This window comes from Eretmochelys imbricata, chromosome 3, assembly GCF_965152235.1.
Source record: "Eretmochelys imbricata isolate rEreImb1 chromosome 3, rEreImb1.hap1, whole genome shotgun sequence".
Classification (NCBI taxonomy): Eukaryota; Metazoa; Chordata; order Testudines; family Cheloniidae; genus Eretmochelys; species Eretmochelys imbricata.
The window spans coordinates 126,759,284-126,774,294 of NC_135574.1; the positions used below are offsets into that span (position 1 = coordinate 126,759,284).

General features: G+C 42.6%; 1 protein-coding gene across 1 annotated transcript in view; it reads left to right on the forward strand.

Annotated features, from left to right (window-relative positions):
• LOC144262167 (centrosomal P4.1-associated protein-like) overlaps positions 1–11,835 on the forward strand; it is a 61,729-nt gene extending 49,894 nt beyond the window's left edge. Inside the window, 10 exon segments of the mRNA XM_077811819.1 lie at positions 310–456; positions 2,680–2,838; positions 3,172–3,286; positions 3,586–3,692; positions 3,991–4,146; positions 6,349–6,453; positions 8,556–8,696; positions 9,467–9,551; positions 9,893–10,013; positions 11,646–11,835. Coding sequence (XP_077667945.1) covers positions 310–456; positions 2,680–2,838; positions 3,172–3,286; positions 3,586–3,692; positions 3,991–4,146; positions 6,349–6,453; positions 8,556–8,696; positions 9,467–9,551; positions 9,893–10,013; positions 11,646–11,835 — 1,326 coding nt within the window.
• Positions 11,836–15,011: the final 3,176 nt, after the last annotated feature.

The window sequence follows — 15,011 nt, forward strand, 5'->3', positions numbered from 1 at the left end:
TAGGGTGATTCTGTTTTATCTCCTATCAGAGCCATTAAGTTTTCCAACTCCAGGCACCTAGTGAGGGATTTCCATGCCGTATTGATCTCTTTGCTTGGGGGGAAACAGATGCCACCTGCTCCTGCCCACCCTCCTGTGGTCTAGCTGACTGAATAGTCGCTAGCTGTGTATTTATGTCATATTGCCTTGTTACTTCAGCCAATGTGAAGGTTTGATTTGAGTTTTTTCACCAGGTACAAGATGAAGTGACTGGTTCTGTTAGATGTGACGGCTAAACCATTGCTTTGTTTATCATAAATTCTCCATTAGGTTTCAGAAGCTATTTTGAGAGGGACATCATCTCTGGCTAACCTAGAAGAAAGGCCATTGCGAGGTAGCCAGAAGAGTCGCAGCACCACTCCGGTGGGGAGGAAAACGCCAGTGGAGAAACACCCCCCCAGAGATGTGAATATGAAAGTATGGACAAAACTCGGGTCCTTATTGCAAACAGGCACATTTCCACAGTTTAACATGAGACTTATTTTAGAAAATGATTTCTGGGACCAAAATGTATGTAAATCAAAGTGTCCAGATATGCCAGATATGTGGGGTCACCTTTTCTATATGGCCCCCTGTTATGACTCAGTAGTAAAGTTTTCCTTGCACTCTTCCTAACTCCATACTGGTGTGAGACAATCATCTGTCTCCTATTTTAAGCATAACTGAATTGCATCTTTGTAGTTATCACAGCGTACTGTGCCCCTGCCCCAATGCATGGTTTTGGCCCTTGAATTTGCACAGTGTGAGGATCTAGTAGTCTTGCCCCACCCACTCTTCCAGCTTCCCCTTCCCCAAACCCTCCCTGACTCTTTGGCCCTGAAGAGAGAGACACTAGAGAATTGCACCACGGCACACGGGAGGCTGTGAGGTCTCCTTTCATGAGCTCTCTGCAGCCTTGTCTCTAAAGCTGAAATCCAGTATTTTCACTGTTTCAGGCATTGCATAATTACAAAAGAGACCACACAGAATTTGGCCCGAAGCGTGAAACCCAATTTCTCTTTAGTGCACATCAGACCTAATCCTACTTCCCATCAAATCAATGGCAAAACTCCCATTTGACCATAATGAGTGCAGCACTGGGCTCATATTGATAGCCCTTTGACTGCTCTTCTGTGGCTGGATTACACCATTGTCTGATGCATCTCACTTTTAAGAACTTTTTCCTAAATATCTAGTTAGAATTTTCCTCCTCCTGGCTTCAAGTTGTAACTTTTTTGTTTTGTCTCCATTTGAACATCCCAATAATAATCCTTCCCCTGCCTTTTTTTTTATACCTAGTCTAAATCTGTGCCTTGTCAGTCAGATGAACTGAGATTCCTCCTGTCTCTGCAGTTAATGATCTCAAGACACAAATACGTTCTAACATCCACGGACGGACTGGAAGCTACTTCCCACAGTAGCAGCAGCAATTACCGCATTTGCCTGCCCAGTCACTGAACTAACTTGGAATTTAAAAACATGTAAAAGGCAGTTACTTGTGAAATGAGGCTACTGTGCAACGTGAATACAGATGTCAGGAAGATTTTAGGAAAAAACCCTTAAAATTCTATATTATATTATTTGTGAAGTAAAATGTGATCAGGTGAATAACGACTGTATTGTGTAATGTGCACAGACACAGAGGGGCAGCATTTATATTGTGTGTGAACTATTAGCTTGTCATTTCCCCACTTTTGAATGGGGTGGCCTAGATTGGATGTTTGTCCTCAAGACTTGATGTCTTTCTAAACAATATGCTCTAATTTCATAGATTTTCATAGAATACCAGGGTTGGAAGGGACCTCAGGAGGTCATCTAGTCTCTAGTTCAACTAGAAGCTATGAGCTGATGCAGGAATTACTGGGTGAAATTCTATGGTCTGTGTTACGTATGAGGTCAGAGTCGGGATTCAATTTTCAGAAGCACCTAAGAGACTTGGGATCCTAAATCCCCATTTTCAAAAGAGACTAAGTCACATCAGAGCTGGTGCTAGGCATAAGCAGACTAAGCAATTGTTTAGGGCCCGAGCAGCTCAAGGGTGCCCCCTTTCGCTTTTTATTATGTGTTGGAGGCTGGCAAAATATTCCTGCTTAGGGCCTCCAATGGGCTAGCACTGCTTCTGAGTCACACTGAAAGTCAGTGGGACTTTAGCTCCTGGATGCCTATGGCATTTCTGAAAATGAGGCTTCGGCTCCAAAGTCACATAAGGGCTTTTGAAAAATTTTACCCAAGGCAATTGTTATGGCTCCGTCTGGCCTTAAAAACTGTGAGTTAAATCTTGGCCCCAGTGATGTCAATGGGAGTTTTGCCATTCACTTCAGTAGGGCCAGATTTCACCCTATGAATCTATAAGTGCTTCATATGTGAACATCCTGCTGCTGTGATTGCAACCTTTCACAGGGTTTTTCCAGCTTCACAAGAACCAGAAAATGAAACTGCTTAGAAACAAAAGTGAAAGTGGCTTGTCCACTTCCATTTTCCAAGCAGAGAGAGAAACGTGAAAAGTAAACAAACAGCAAAAATAGTGAAAAGTAAATTTAAAAAAAAATCTAACATTTTTGAAATAAGCAAATTATTTTTGCTACTTTTACAGAATGACTTCAGTGTGATTTTTTAACATGACGGTGTATATTTAATGCAAAAGTATTGAATGCATTTCAGGCAATGAAGGACCGAGTGCAAAGGACCGAGTCTTTGAAATCAGTAACCAGGGAACCCAGAGAAAAGACACCATCTAATCACTTTCATAGCAGAAATACAACACCCACTGGCAGGAGAACATCCCATCAAGGAAGATTAACACCATTTGAGCCAGAGAAGGTAACTAGTTAATAGTGCAATTATTCTGATTGTTATGATTATTTACTGTTTATATTATGATATTGCTCAGAGGCGCTGGTTGGGATCATGGATCCATTATGACACGTGCTGCCCCAAAGAGTTTACAATCTAAGATAATAAGCAATATGCTTATGTTTGGGGAGAGGTAGACAGTTGAATAGAAACAAATTGTAGATACCATATTGGTTATTTATGGTACAAGCTTCATTTCTTGACAGCCCAGGAGAAGTTCACACATGACCATTCATACACTGAGAATTGCCAAGTTACAGAGATGGTAGGACTGTATATTTGTCTAAAATTTTGTTTTAGGTTATGCGTCAATCATCTCATAATGAACAAAGAACCTATGGCAGGAAGTCACCTATACTTCCCGTCTCACACTTGACTGTGTCTAAGGAAACCAACTCATCTTCTTACACGAAAGGTAAGATTTCCTGCAAGCCCTACGTTTTTATGGCTATGATTTGTGGGAACTTTCCACCTGTCAGCAGTGGTCTGCAGGTGAGTGTACAGCTTCTTTCTTTTGCTCCAGGAGGAGGCAGCACCAAGTGTTGCTGTCAACGAGAATGATATTATTGCGGCAATAAACAACGTGTTGCATGAATCTGAAAGTCAGTATTTTTTAAATGGACTCTGAAACAACACCGGGGCAGTTGTATGACTGGGCACTTTCCTAGGCCTGCACTAACCTTTTGAATCTGTTTTTCTTTCCACACCCTGTAGGCAGATTTTCATCCACCTCAGGTAGTTCAGAGGACACAGTCCTCTTTCGCAACCAGAGCGATGAAGTTTGTAGCTCTGCATCCTGCAGTAACAATGAGGAAACACAGGTATATTTATCCATATAGATATATTTAATCATCCAGCAAGATTTATACTTCAGCTTTCACAGACACCGAGCTAAATCCTAGTCCCATTTAAGTCATTGGCAAAATTTCCATTGTCTTCATGGGGCCAAGTATTCAGCCTGCTTCATTTTTCCTCCCGTCTGTTGGTGCTGATTGTACTTAAAACAATATAGCGACATCTTACAAATCCCATGGTATGTTTCTCTGTGAAAATAACCCTTTATAACGATTTGTCTTAAGGAGGTTTACGTTGCAATTTAATATTTTCATCTTGACACAGGAGAAAGAAAATCTGTGCCTTAAAAGGACTGAAAAATCACTTAAACCTTGGGATCAAACAGCCTCTGTGACACTCTCCAGGAGAAACAGCATAATCCCAAGTGGCAGCAAACCAGCAGCAGAAGGTTTTTGTGCTTTACTGGATGCTGAAGCAAAGGTTTGAGCTAATTCTAGATACTGGCTCACGTACTGATCTTCGACACCCGTAGCTCCAGCCATGCAACCGTGCGCTGAAATGTTGTTTCATCAATCCAAGCAAAATAAAATACACCTGGGGCAACAGAACCCTCCATTGCAGCCTCCTTTCCTACATCACATTTCTTTCCAGGGTTAATGTTAGTTCAGGCCTTGCCTTCTGTTGCCTGATGAAAATGCATATGACCTTGTGGGGGTAGGAAGCCGGATTGTTCTCTCTGCAAGACTTGGGACTGCTCATAGCTGCAGTGCAAAGCTTAAGCAAAACTAAATATTTTTTTACCTACGGTTTTGTTGCCACAGCTGTCTTCAGAGTACGTGTTTTCTGTCATTGCCTGACATTGCTAATGTGCCCCAGAAGGCTTTGCTGCAAAAGCAGCACTCTGGCCCTTTGAAGATATCTTGGCATACATTGGCAGGCAGCAGAGAAAACCCCAAAGTGTTCTGGGCCACAGTTAGGAAATCTGGATTTGGAAGAAATGGGGAATGGAAGACAGTTAAATTCAGAGAGAAGGGGAACCACTGGTGAAAATGCCACCGAAGAAGCATGAATAATACAAAAGGTGAGGGAGGCCCTTATCTTGGCAGGGAGGGCAGAGGCATTGCTAAGGAGCTGCAGAGAGAGTGCACAGCTTCTGGAATGCTGTGACAGTTCTCAGGGTCTCCAGGATTGTGGGTCACCTTGTTACCCCCCACCCCGCCTCCAGTGAGAGGGAGACTTCCTTGTGCTTAACTGGGTATTAGCAACCTGATACCTCCAGCCTGTTAGCCACCCAAGCCCTCTCCTCTGGGCTGTGCCAGCCCTTCCTTTGCCTTGCAGCTTAACAGTAGGTGCACCCCAGTCCCTGAACTCCTTTGAAGCATTTGCCCTGTAGCATCCAGCCCCTTCTCCACTGAACACTCTCGAAAATATCAGGGCTGCAGTCCCCAGGGGAACAGTGTACACACCAATTTGTATGATTCAACTCAGAATCAGCACCTTGTTTAATACCTCATCACTGAGTTTTATGTATAGTGAGAACAAGAAGTTTATTATCAAAGGTTCAAGAGATAGTGAGTAAGGATAATGGAACAAAAGGGTGATATATAAAACAAAATCATGACATGCTTTCTAGAGACTAAACTTAACTATTAGGTTAACCTCCTGTCTAGTTTATCTCACCCAAAACCTTTTTCAGCGTCTTTAGTCAAGGCTTGTTAAGGTCCCATTTTCATGAATGTAAACACACTACCTGTTTACTTCCTAGGTGCAGGTTGCTACCTTTTGCCTTCTACCTATATCTCCAAAGTTGATTGTCTATAGTCTGAGATGGGATAACCCATCACTTGCTTTTTCTGTATGCTCTTTCCTGTTGATTTCATGTCTCCCTGTTGATTTCATATGTAAATGTGCTTCCATTGTGTTAGCTTATGATGCTTAATTTACCTGCAACAGAGAAACAGGTGAATAAATATCTTTTTTTCTGACAGGACACCTGTTTCTCCACCTCTGCTGTAATACAGAATCTAAGAACATATTTTTAGCATAGATATGTAACTCCTTACGTAGTATCTTCACATCCATTTCACAGAGGTATCAATGGCCAATGTGACCCTTGCTTTCATTTAAGACCTCATGTGACATTCTTTGGTGAACCAGAACACACCAGATCAGGATATTCTTGTGACCCCCTTGCTAGCTGGAACTGAGAGGCTCTGTGATTTTGGGTGGTAGCTCACTCTCACACCCTAAACTGTCTTCAGTTGACTGTTTCCCTGTTGTGTTGCTCATCTGAATGGGTTACTACCCTGCCAGGAGAAAGACTTTTTGTTCCATTGGATTTCTGCCTCCAAAACAAAGCACGCACACTCCCTCATTGTAGCTAATATTGGTTCAGCATGGATCTGGACACTGTGGGCCTGATTCTCACTTACACTGAGGGCCCTTTACACCGTGGGTGTAAATATAACTTAAGGCCATTTTATGCAGCCAGAGCAGCCTGAAGGGGCCTCCAAGTAAATGAGAACAGGGCCCTGTGTCTCACCCTTCTGTGCAGTGCTTGTCTCCCATAGTAATGCTCTCCTGATTACCATATTTTTGGCAGAGTTGATTAAGATTAGCAAAAATATTAGCAAAACTCTATGTTCATGTAACAATATAACAGGGACTGTAATGTTTCCGTAGAATTTTCGTCCAAAATCAACATTATCCAGAAGATCTTCACTATATGAAGAAAGCAAAAAGAGTGATGAGGAGGTGCGAGAAAAAATAGAGTATGCAGATGGCAAGGTAAGGGACCTTACACAGATGTCAGGGTAGAAAAGAGGTGACCAGTAGGATCCCTGCTATGGCTATGAATTACCATTACACAGGCTCTAGAGAACGTTTTGTAAGAGAAGTTTCCCTTTTCCACAGGAAAGCAAAAATGTAAAGATCACACCATATGTTATGGGAAATTTGATTAACTAACGGGCTCGGAATCCAGACACCTGGATTCTGTTTCCAGCTCCGCCACTGATTCACCATGTGACCTTTGGCAAGTCACTTATCCTGTCTGCCTCAGTTACCCCATTTGTAAACTGCAGATAATGGCAGCTACCATCTACTGATGAAAAAGTGCTACCTAGGTGTTGTGTTTAACTGCTTGCATGGATTGGGCAGCCCTCTTTCCAATGCCATAACAGGAAGTGTGGTTGAGACTTGCACCCAGGCTCCCGCCAACTCCTGTGTAACATTGCTACAAACAGTCTTGTCCTATTAAACTGTTTTCAACACTAATTTAGGGGGGACCCATTGTCAGCTATGGGTCAGTTTTCTGGCACACACCAGGGCTTAAGGCATGAGACATTAGTTCATTCCTCATGTCCATTCAGTCCTAGGCCTCTCTGCAAATGCTACCAATGAGGGTGTCAATTAATGCCAGTTGTTTTAATGGGAGTTTCCGTGATGTAGATACTGCCTGGCTAGTGGGGACTGGCCAGAGACCACCAACTCTTCACAGTTATTATTAAGATGGGCTCTGGCAGCCTATACCTGTCACAGTTCCTTCTCACAGAAGTAGCAAATGCAGGACCTGTAGTTCTGCATCTGGAAAGGAAAAGAATCATGAAAAGATTAAGCATTTTCACCACTTCTTTCAGCTCATAAAGTCAAGAGTTCTGGGCTTGTTTTTTGTGGGGGATGGGGAGTGCTAGAGAAATGGGATAGAGGGATGTGATGGCATTAAAGGTGGAGCAAGACATTAACAGCCACCCTAATGCACTTGGACCTCTGAATAACAATACTTCGTGTTAAAGTGTTCTTCATAACAATTTTGAGTTATTACCCAGGCATCTTTGAATACAATTACATTTAAATAAAAATATTGTCCCAAGTATCCATTACGATGCCTGTTTTGGGAAGCCCTACTTTCCTCTCTTCCTCCCCACAAAATTTTTTGTATTCCTCCTCTCTCCTGTTCATGACTTTCCTTTCCCATGAGGAATGGCTTATGACACTGGCGCCATACGGTAGAGTTAAGGCACAGCTCTTCTGACTGCCTCCTCCACTGGGATTTCACTAAATGGATTGTGTTATGTAAATCAATGCAACCTGATGACCAGAAGTAGCTGCCCTAGTGACTCCAGCAAAGTCTGCTTGGGTTAATTAGAGGTTCTGCTAGACCGCAGGTCTCCTCTGACAAACGCATCAGCTGCAAAAGAGTACACTGGTGATGTGTTTACTGTCTGCTTGTCAAGTGGTCTTGGGTGATTTCCCAGGGGCTCTCTGCATGCAGCAAATTTAGCTTCCATAGAGCTGAAGTGCTTCTAATGGGGTCACGTTGTCTGGAAGTAAAATTGCCATCTGCATATGTCACCACCATATGCCAGCTTATCAGATCAGATCATTTTGGTCCCCTCCACCCAGATCCTAGGTTTCTTGGGTGGGGAACTCAGTTTGCTCTGACTTGTGTGGACATATGTGCAGACTAACTAGATTGTCTTAATCAGGAGTCTTAGCTCACTCCAACTGTGTAGCTGCAGAATTGTCGTCCTTCATTGAAATACTGTGCTTGCCAACGCTCTGAAACTCAGACTGAATGAGAAGAAATAGCAATCTGGCCAGCCTGCCAAAACCCGCATTTGGCGGAGAGGGGGAGAGATAAATAATCTTTAGGCCTCTGTTGGCACACAAGTGACGTAGGCATTACTTACCCATGCTACAGAAATAAGCTTTGAAGGGCTGTGGCATAGCCTGAAGTCCCTGTGTTAATGAAATATTTAGCAGCAAACTCTCATTTCAGTTACACCACTGCAACATTACTGACTGCACTGAGGCTGCACTGGTGGAGCTGAAAGGGGTGTTTGGCCCATTTTTGTTTCTCTTGTGAGGTGTATTTTGTGTGTTTAAAGGTAGAAGAGGTGCTTACTGATGGCCGTCGAATCATTATTTTCCGCAATGGTACCAAGAAAGAGATCAGTGCTGATAAAAGGATGACAGTGGTTACTTTTTTCAATGGAGATGTAAAGAAGATCATGCCGGATCAGAGAGTGGTGTGTAAACACTTGTCTTTTCTTTTTGTTTAAAAAAAGCACGTCAATATTTTATGCAGATTGACTAGTACTACAAGGTCCTACGTCTTGTGGACGTGGTAGAAGAAGAGTGTCTTTAGTAGAGGTTTGAAAGAGAAGCAGGGTGGCTTGGTGAACTGGGCTAGAGAGTCTACCCCACAGACAAGTGGAAAAGTGAAAAGAAGCCAAGATAGCAGTAGAAGATGGAACAAATGGAGCACTGATGCTGGCATCTTTGGTGGAGCAGGTGGAAATGGAAACCATGATACAAAGCAAAGTGTGAGACATGGCTCCTTGGGGCAGGGAGTGTCTCTTTATTATACATTTGCAGGGTGCCAATGCAATTGGGTCCTTTCCTCTAGGTGTAGTACTATTTCCTTCAAATAGGAAATAATAATGTAATGTGAGCTGGGGTGGAAATGAGCAGGTTCTTGAAGGTAGGATGAGAATGTTACACTTTATTAAGTGTGCAAAGGGGAGCAAGAGGAAGGATCCAGTGGGCAAGGAAGATAATTTTAGCAACTGCATTGATTATTTGTATGTTGTAGAGGAGAAAGCAGCAAAATCTGGACACATCCTATATGTGAGGGAAAGAGGAGAGTTGAAATATAAATATAATTACTTGTAATCCAAATACCTTAAGTTAATTCAAAATCATTTTTCTATGAGAGATTTTTTTAAAACATTGTTATAACTGTATCCCTTTATTAAAATGTTAGGAACAAAATACAAACTCTTCACTGTCCTTGCAGATTTATTATTATGCAGATGCACAGACAACCCATACCACTTATCCAAATGGCTTGGAGTTACTGCAGTTCCCTAACAATCAGATAGGTATGTGGTAGCTCATAACTTTGAACTACTTTTGCAGGAGTATCTTCTCATAAAAAATTGCCTGACTCTAACTCTGGGAGACTGGGACTTTTCACTTCACCTCTCTGTCCCTTGGATTCCTCATCTATAAAATGTGGATAATTGATATTTGCTTTGAGATCTACAGATGTAAAAGCACCATTTAGATGCTTATCATTATTTATTCTTTACAATTTTTAGTAGGTTACCATCTATCAAGTCCGTTCCTCACCCCCATGTCTTGTGAAAGAACATGCTGTAGTTTCATATAAACCAACATGATGGAGTTTCTAAATAGACTTTAAAAATATTGTTTTCTACAGAAAAACACCACCCGGGTGGCACCAAAGAAATTGTGTTCCCAGATCAGACAGTGAAACGCTTCTATGATGGTGGGCTTGAGGAAACTGTTTTTCCAGATGGCACAGTAGTAAAAGTAGAAAAGTAAGTATCCTGTGAGGTGACATGGCTGGGGCACTGAGCAGATCTATACCGGTTCTCCTGGTGGGAGGGCAGAAGGTTAAAGCTTTAGTTTGTGTCTTACAAGGTTCATTTTTACAAACGAGAGGGTTGTTTTGTTTTCAGTACATACCAGTTTGTTCGGAGGTTTCAGAAGAATTGAAAAGAGAAAGGATTTGGAGTACGAATGGAGGAAAGTTTTTACCAGAGCGAGGCATTGGGGATGATTCTTCACTGCCTTGCATCTTGTGTAGTCATTTGCAGCTGGATACAGTAGGTGTGATTTGATTTAGTAGCACTTTACACTCACTTTGTTCAGCTGTAATAACTTATTACGCAAGGGGCAAGGCACCAGAGGGTCAGGTGCATTGGGTTAGTGCATAGAGCAGGGGACTGAAGATCTGGACTCCTGGCCTCTATACTTACCTCTGTTGCCGACTCTCTCTCCTGGGGCAAGTCACTGCAAGTAACAACTCCCTGTGCCTCAGCGAAAAATGAGTAATAATAATACTTATCACCGCATACTTCACAGAGGTATTGTGAGTACCACTGTTTGTAAAGTGCTTTAAGATCCTTGGATGGAGAGTGCACTGTAAGTGCAGATTATGTTGTTCATTACTGTTTGAGTTAATTTTATGTACTGATGCATCTCTGTGATGAAGGCCACATTGTGAGAACTGCTGAAAACTGCAGTCCTTCTGTAAACGCTGTTACATTTGGGTGGTTGAAGATCAGAGCTGTGCTGAAACTTGGAGGGGAAAGCTTCCATCTGATGTGTTATATTCCACTCCCACTGCTGCAAATCAGATATATTCATAAGAACGTTTAGTCTCAGTGATGCATTTCTGTGCACCCTGTCCATCTCCTGCAGCAGTGTTTATAACATTAGGGCTACTTTCACCCATGTGGACACAAGGAGATGTCATTTGTGTGTCCTTGCACCAGCCTGGGCCCATCCACCATAGGGAGGATTCATTTCAGGCAGCATAATTGTAGCTTCACCTCCCTCATAGCTTTCCCCTGCAGGGAGCAGTTTTAAGTTATGGCTGGGACTCCATCAAAGCCCCACTGTTAGAAGCAGCTCTTGGAGTGAGTTGATTGAGTATATCCACACCCCTTCCCTGTCGAGTGCTGGCCACTTTGGAGGCAGCCCTGGCCCTCAGCATTGGTTTCTGAAGCTATCTATTATACTTTATATCTCCCCACGGTGTATTTTCCATTGCTGGAGTCTGTCAGGATCAGGGGCACCAGAACATGGGGGACCAAGGGGTCATGGCCCTATCGCTTTTTACCAACCGTAAGAGCAAGCGACAGGGGGAGGGGTGGAGAGGAGCGAGCATGGGTGGGGGTGTCTTGGTGGGAAGAGGCGGTGCAGGAGCAGGGCCTTGGGGAAGGGGCCGTGCGAGGGTGAAGGCTCAGGGAAAAGGGGTGGCATGGGGGCAGGGCCTCGGGGGGGAGGGGTGGCACGGAGGGGCAGGGCACGGTTCAGGTGCCAGTGGCCCCCCCGCCCAATTTTAGGGAGCTCCCACCGCTCCTGGTCAGGATATACTATACACCCATGGGGAATCTGGGCTTTTGTATGTGGTTGAATACTTTATCAATTGTCTTTTTTTTCAGGAATGGCGATAAAATGGTGATGTTCAGTAATGGGCAGAAGGAAATTCACACGTCACAGTTCAAGAGAAGGGAGTACCCCGATGGCACTGTAAAGACTGTGTACTCCAGTGGCCAACAGGAAACAAAATATTCCTCTGGCCGGGTTCGAATCAAAGACGAAGAGGGCAACATCATCCTCAATAAGAAGTGATTCATCTGCTCTAGACGCAATCTTGTATGTAGGTCATTCAAGCCAGTTTCTGGTTGAGATTGGTTATTATTTTACAGTGTAGATATGTATCCCCTGGAAGTGCACAAGTCTGATTTGTTTTCTTCCTTGTCCCTTTGCCTGCCTTTCTGTTTCTTGAAAGAATTAGGGCCTGACTGTGAGTGGTGCTGAGCACCTACAACTCCTCTCAAAGTCAATTAAGGATCAGGCTCATAAAGAGTTGTGTTCTCTAAAATCATAAATGAATGCCATGCATCTCCAGAAAAAACAGAAATTGCTGTGTGGAGAACATTTCATTTCTTCACATCAGGTGTAAGGAAGAAGGGGATGGACTAGGAGACTAAGCATACGATATGATATGCCTAGGTTCCCGTGGACCATAAGTTCACATTCCAAGTAGATATGTAGGATTGAATTTTACTTGCATTCACTGAATTTTAGTTAAACTGCAGCTTTCTGGATGGGTGCTTCTTGAAGGCTTCTAAAACTGCACTCATGTCTGCCCTGAATATACATTAACCAACCCATGGTACTTTCCTTTCCACCAAGTGTTTGCCTGGTGACTTTGCCCAAAATTTCCCTTCCCTTTACTCGGGTGCTAGTTGGCTCCTCTGTCTATCCCAGAAGTGGCTGCACTTTAGTGGTGTTGTATGTATGCCCCACAGCTGTAAGGCACTTTGAGATCCTTTGGAACGACACCATATAAATGTAAAAAATATTGTTTTTATTATTCAGCATGGTAGATCCACTCAGACATGCTGCCTTAAACAAAATCATTAAAGTGAATGCAGTTTATTAAGTAAAAATCTAAAGACCAGGTCCAGCTCTTCAGTCTTCAATAGAGACATATTGATTTACACTCCATGAAGATCTGGACCGATGTCTTTACTTTTACAAATATTTCTTGTTGATTCTCTCTCTCTCTCTCTAGCATTATGTAATTTCTTTTGACTCCAGCACCCAAAATACATGTGTAAACTCCTGCAGACTCTCCTGCAATCTACCTTTATTCTTTCCTCACATGCAAGTATAAAATAATTGCAAGATTATGCAATTGTTCATTTTTCTGTTTTGTTTCTTGCAACTCAGAATACAAACAAATTACTGTGCAGTCTGGGAGACGTATTCTGACTAGACAGAAAGTGTATGAAACTAGTTATTTCCCATTAATATTGATCACAAACTACAGTGTGTATAAATGTAATTACTCTTTTCGAAGCATTTGATGATGAATACATTTTAATGTAATTCAGGTGTGATAACATAGTTGTATTTTTATTCCTTTTACTCCCTATGTGTAAAATAAACTATTTAGAATGGTGTGCTTTTCACTATTGTAATCTTTAATCTATTTCTACATAGTTTGTGAAAGGCAGCTTATTAAAGAAGTCCAAAAAGATCTTTGAAAGAGACCATTCTATTCCATGTCCTTTGTTACAGGGTAATACTTCTTGCTGCTACATAAAGGCTGAAACAAGGCTACATGGTTTGTCCCAAATAACCATCGCAGCAAAGCTGTTATTGAAAACTGCATTCAATCAGGTTAGGAAAAAATAGTGTTTGCATCTGCCAATGAGAAACATCAAGTTAATTCCTAAGCATCCTGTTTTTAAAAAAGTTTACTTGTCAATGAAGCAGCTTGTTTGTGCTCATTTACAGGTATTCAGGAAATGTTTGGTGGTTTTTGTTTGTCACTTTTACTCTTAAATCATGATTAAGTATCTAGAAATCTGCTTGTTTACACCATTAATTATAATCCTGTGATGGGGTGCCTGCCCCACACTGGGCTCTAAGGGGTTAATAGAGCTCCAGGGAGGCTGTGCAGGAGGCAGCCGATCAGAGAAGGGCTGTGAGGAGCAGCCAGTCAGGGCTGGGCAGGCCCATATAAGAAGCGTTGCAGAGCATTCCCAGTGGAGAGGTCTGACAGGCTGAATCAGTTGCCTTTCAGGGAACATTGTAAGAGCTGCTTACCGAGGCTTTCTCTGAGGGTGTTTTATGGGATTGTTTGTGTTGGCTACTATTAGATGCTGGAGGCATTGTACTGTTATATGATTGTTCTTATTTAAATGTGCCTAGGGTGATAGTGCACTCTGTAAGTGAAATAAATACATTTGCACTGTGGTACAGGAGGAGAGGCAACTTCTCAAGTAACCAGGCTCTAATGTAAACTATGTACTATAGGGCTTTACACATCAAAGTCGGGAGCTTGAATTGAACCCAGAAGTAAAAGTGCGAACAGTAAAGTCATCAAAGAACTGGTGTAAAATATTTCCTGTGAGTAATACCCATCTAACAGTGATATAGTTGCCTTGTCCATTACCTTCCACATGACCTTCATGTATAGGTTCATGTAGATGCAAAATACATTGCAGTAATCCTAACTAAAAGTTACAAAAGTATGGATTTCCTTGGCAGGCTCTTGATCCAAAGTAAAATGTCACAAATGTCTTACCAGCTGTGCTTGAATTATGGCGGGGCTGGGGAGGGAGGGGCAGGCCCCCATATACTACTTTTAGTGGTTACCTCACTTCTGTCTTATGACCCCCCCCTTACTTCTCACTAATGTTTACATTAAAGCCACCCCCTATTTTTCCGCATAATTTAAGCACTACTTACCATATGCAGGTAAAAAAGGTTCTCTGGGCCAACAACTTCACCAGTAGCACCCCCAAATTGCAAACATCTTGGAGAAAAAATGAGCAAAATCTCTTTCAGGCACAGGGGCAGGATCTACTTCTGTTGTATCCCCTGGGTTCCAACCCACTAGTATCACCTATGTCTCGTCTAGATTGAGTCTCAGGCAACTCGCTCTAAGTCCCTGTCCTGGCCAGGCACTAGGAAAGTGAACACTGCACCATCTGGTTCTGACGAAAATGAGATTTAGAGCTGCATGTCCTGTGCATGTTAATGAGACCACAGCCCAAATCATTTTGCTAGCTCCCCCAGGAGCCTGGCACCATACTGCCTGGGGTAGTGGCAAACCAGAGCCTAGCTAGTAGAACCCTTTGCAGCTGCACTTGCCCATAGTATAACCATTTGAGATGAGATTAGTAATGAGTATTTAATGGTAATTTTGTTGTCTTGTCGGACCTGGCATGCTAGAAAGCAAACCTCAGGAGATGCTGAATAGTATAAAAGCAAAGGAACCATCAAAACAA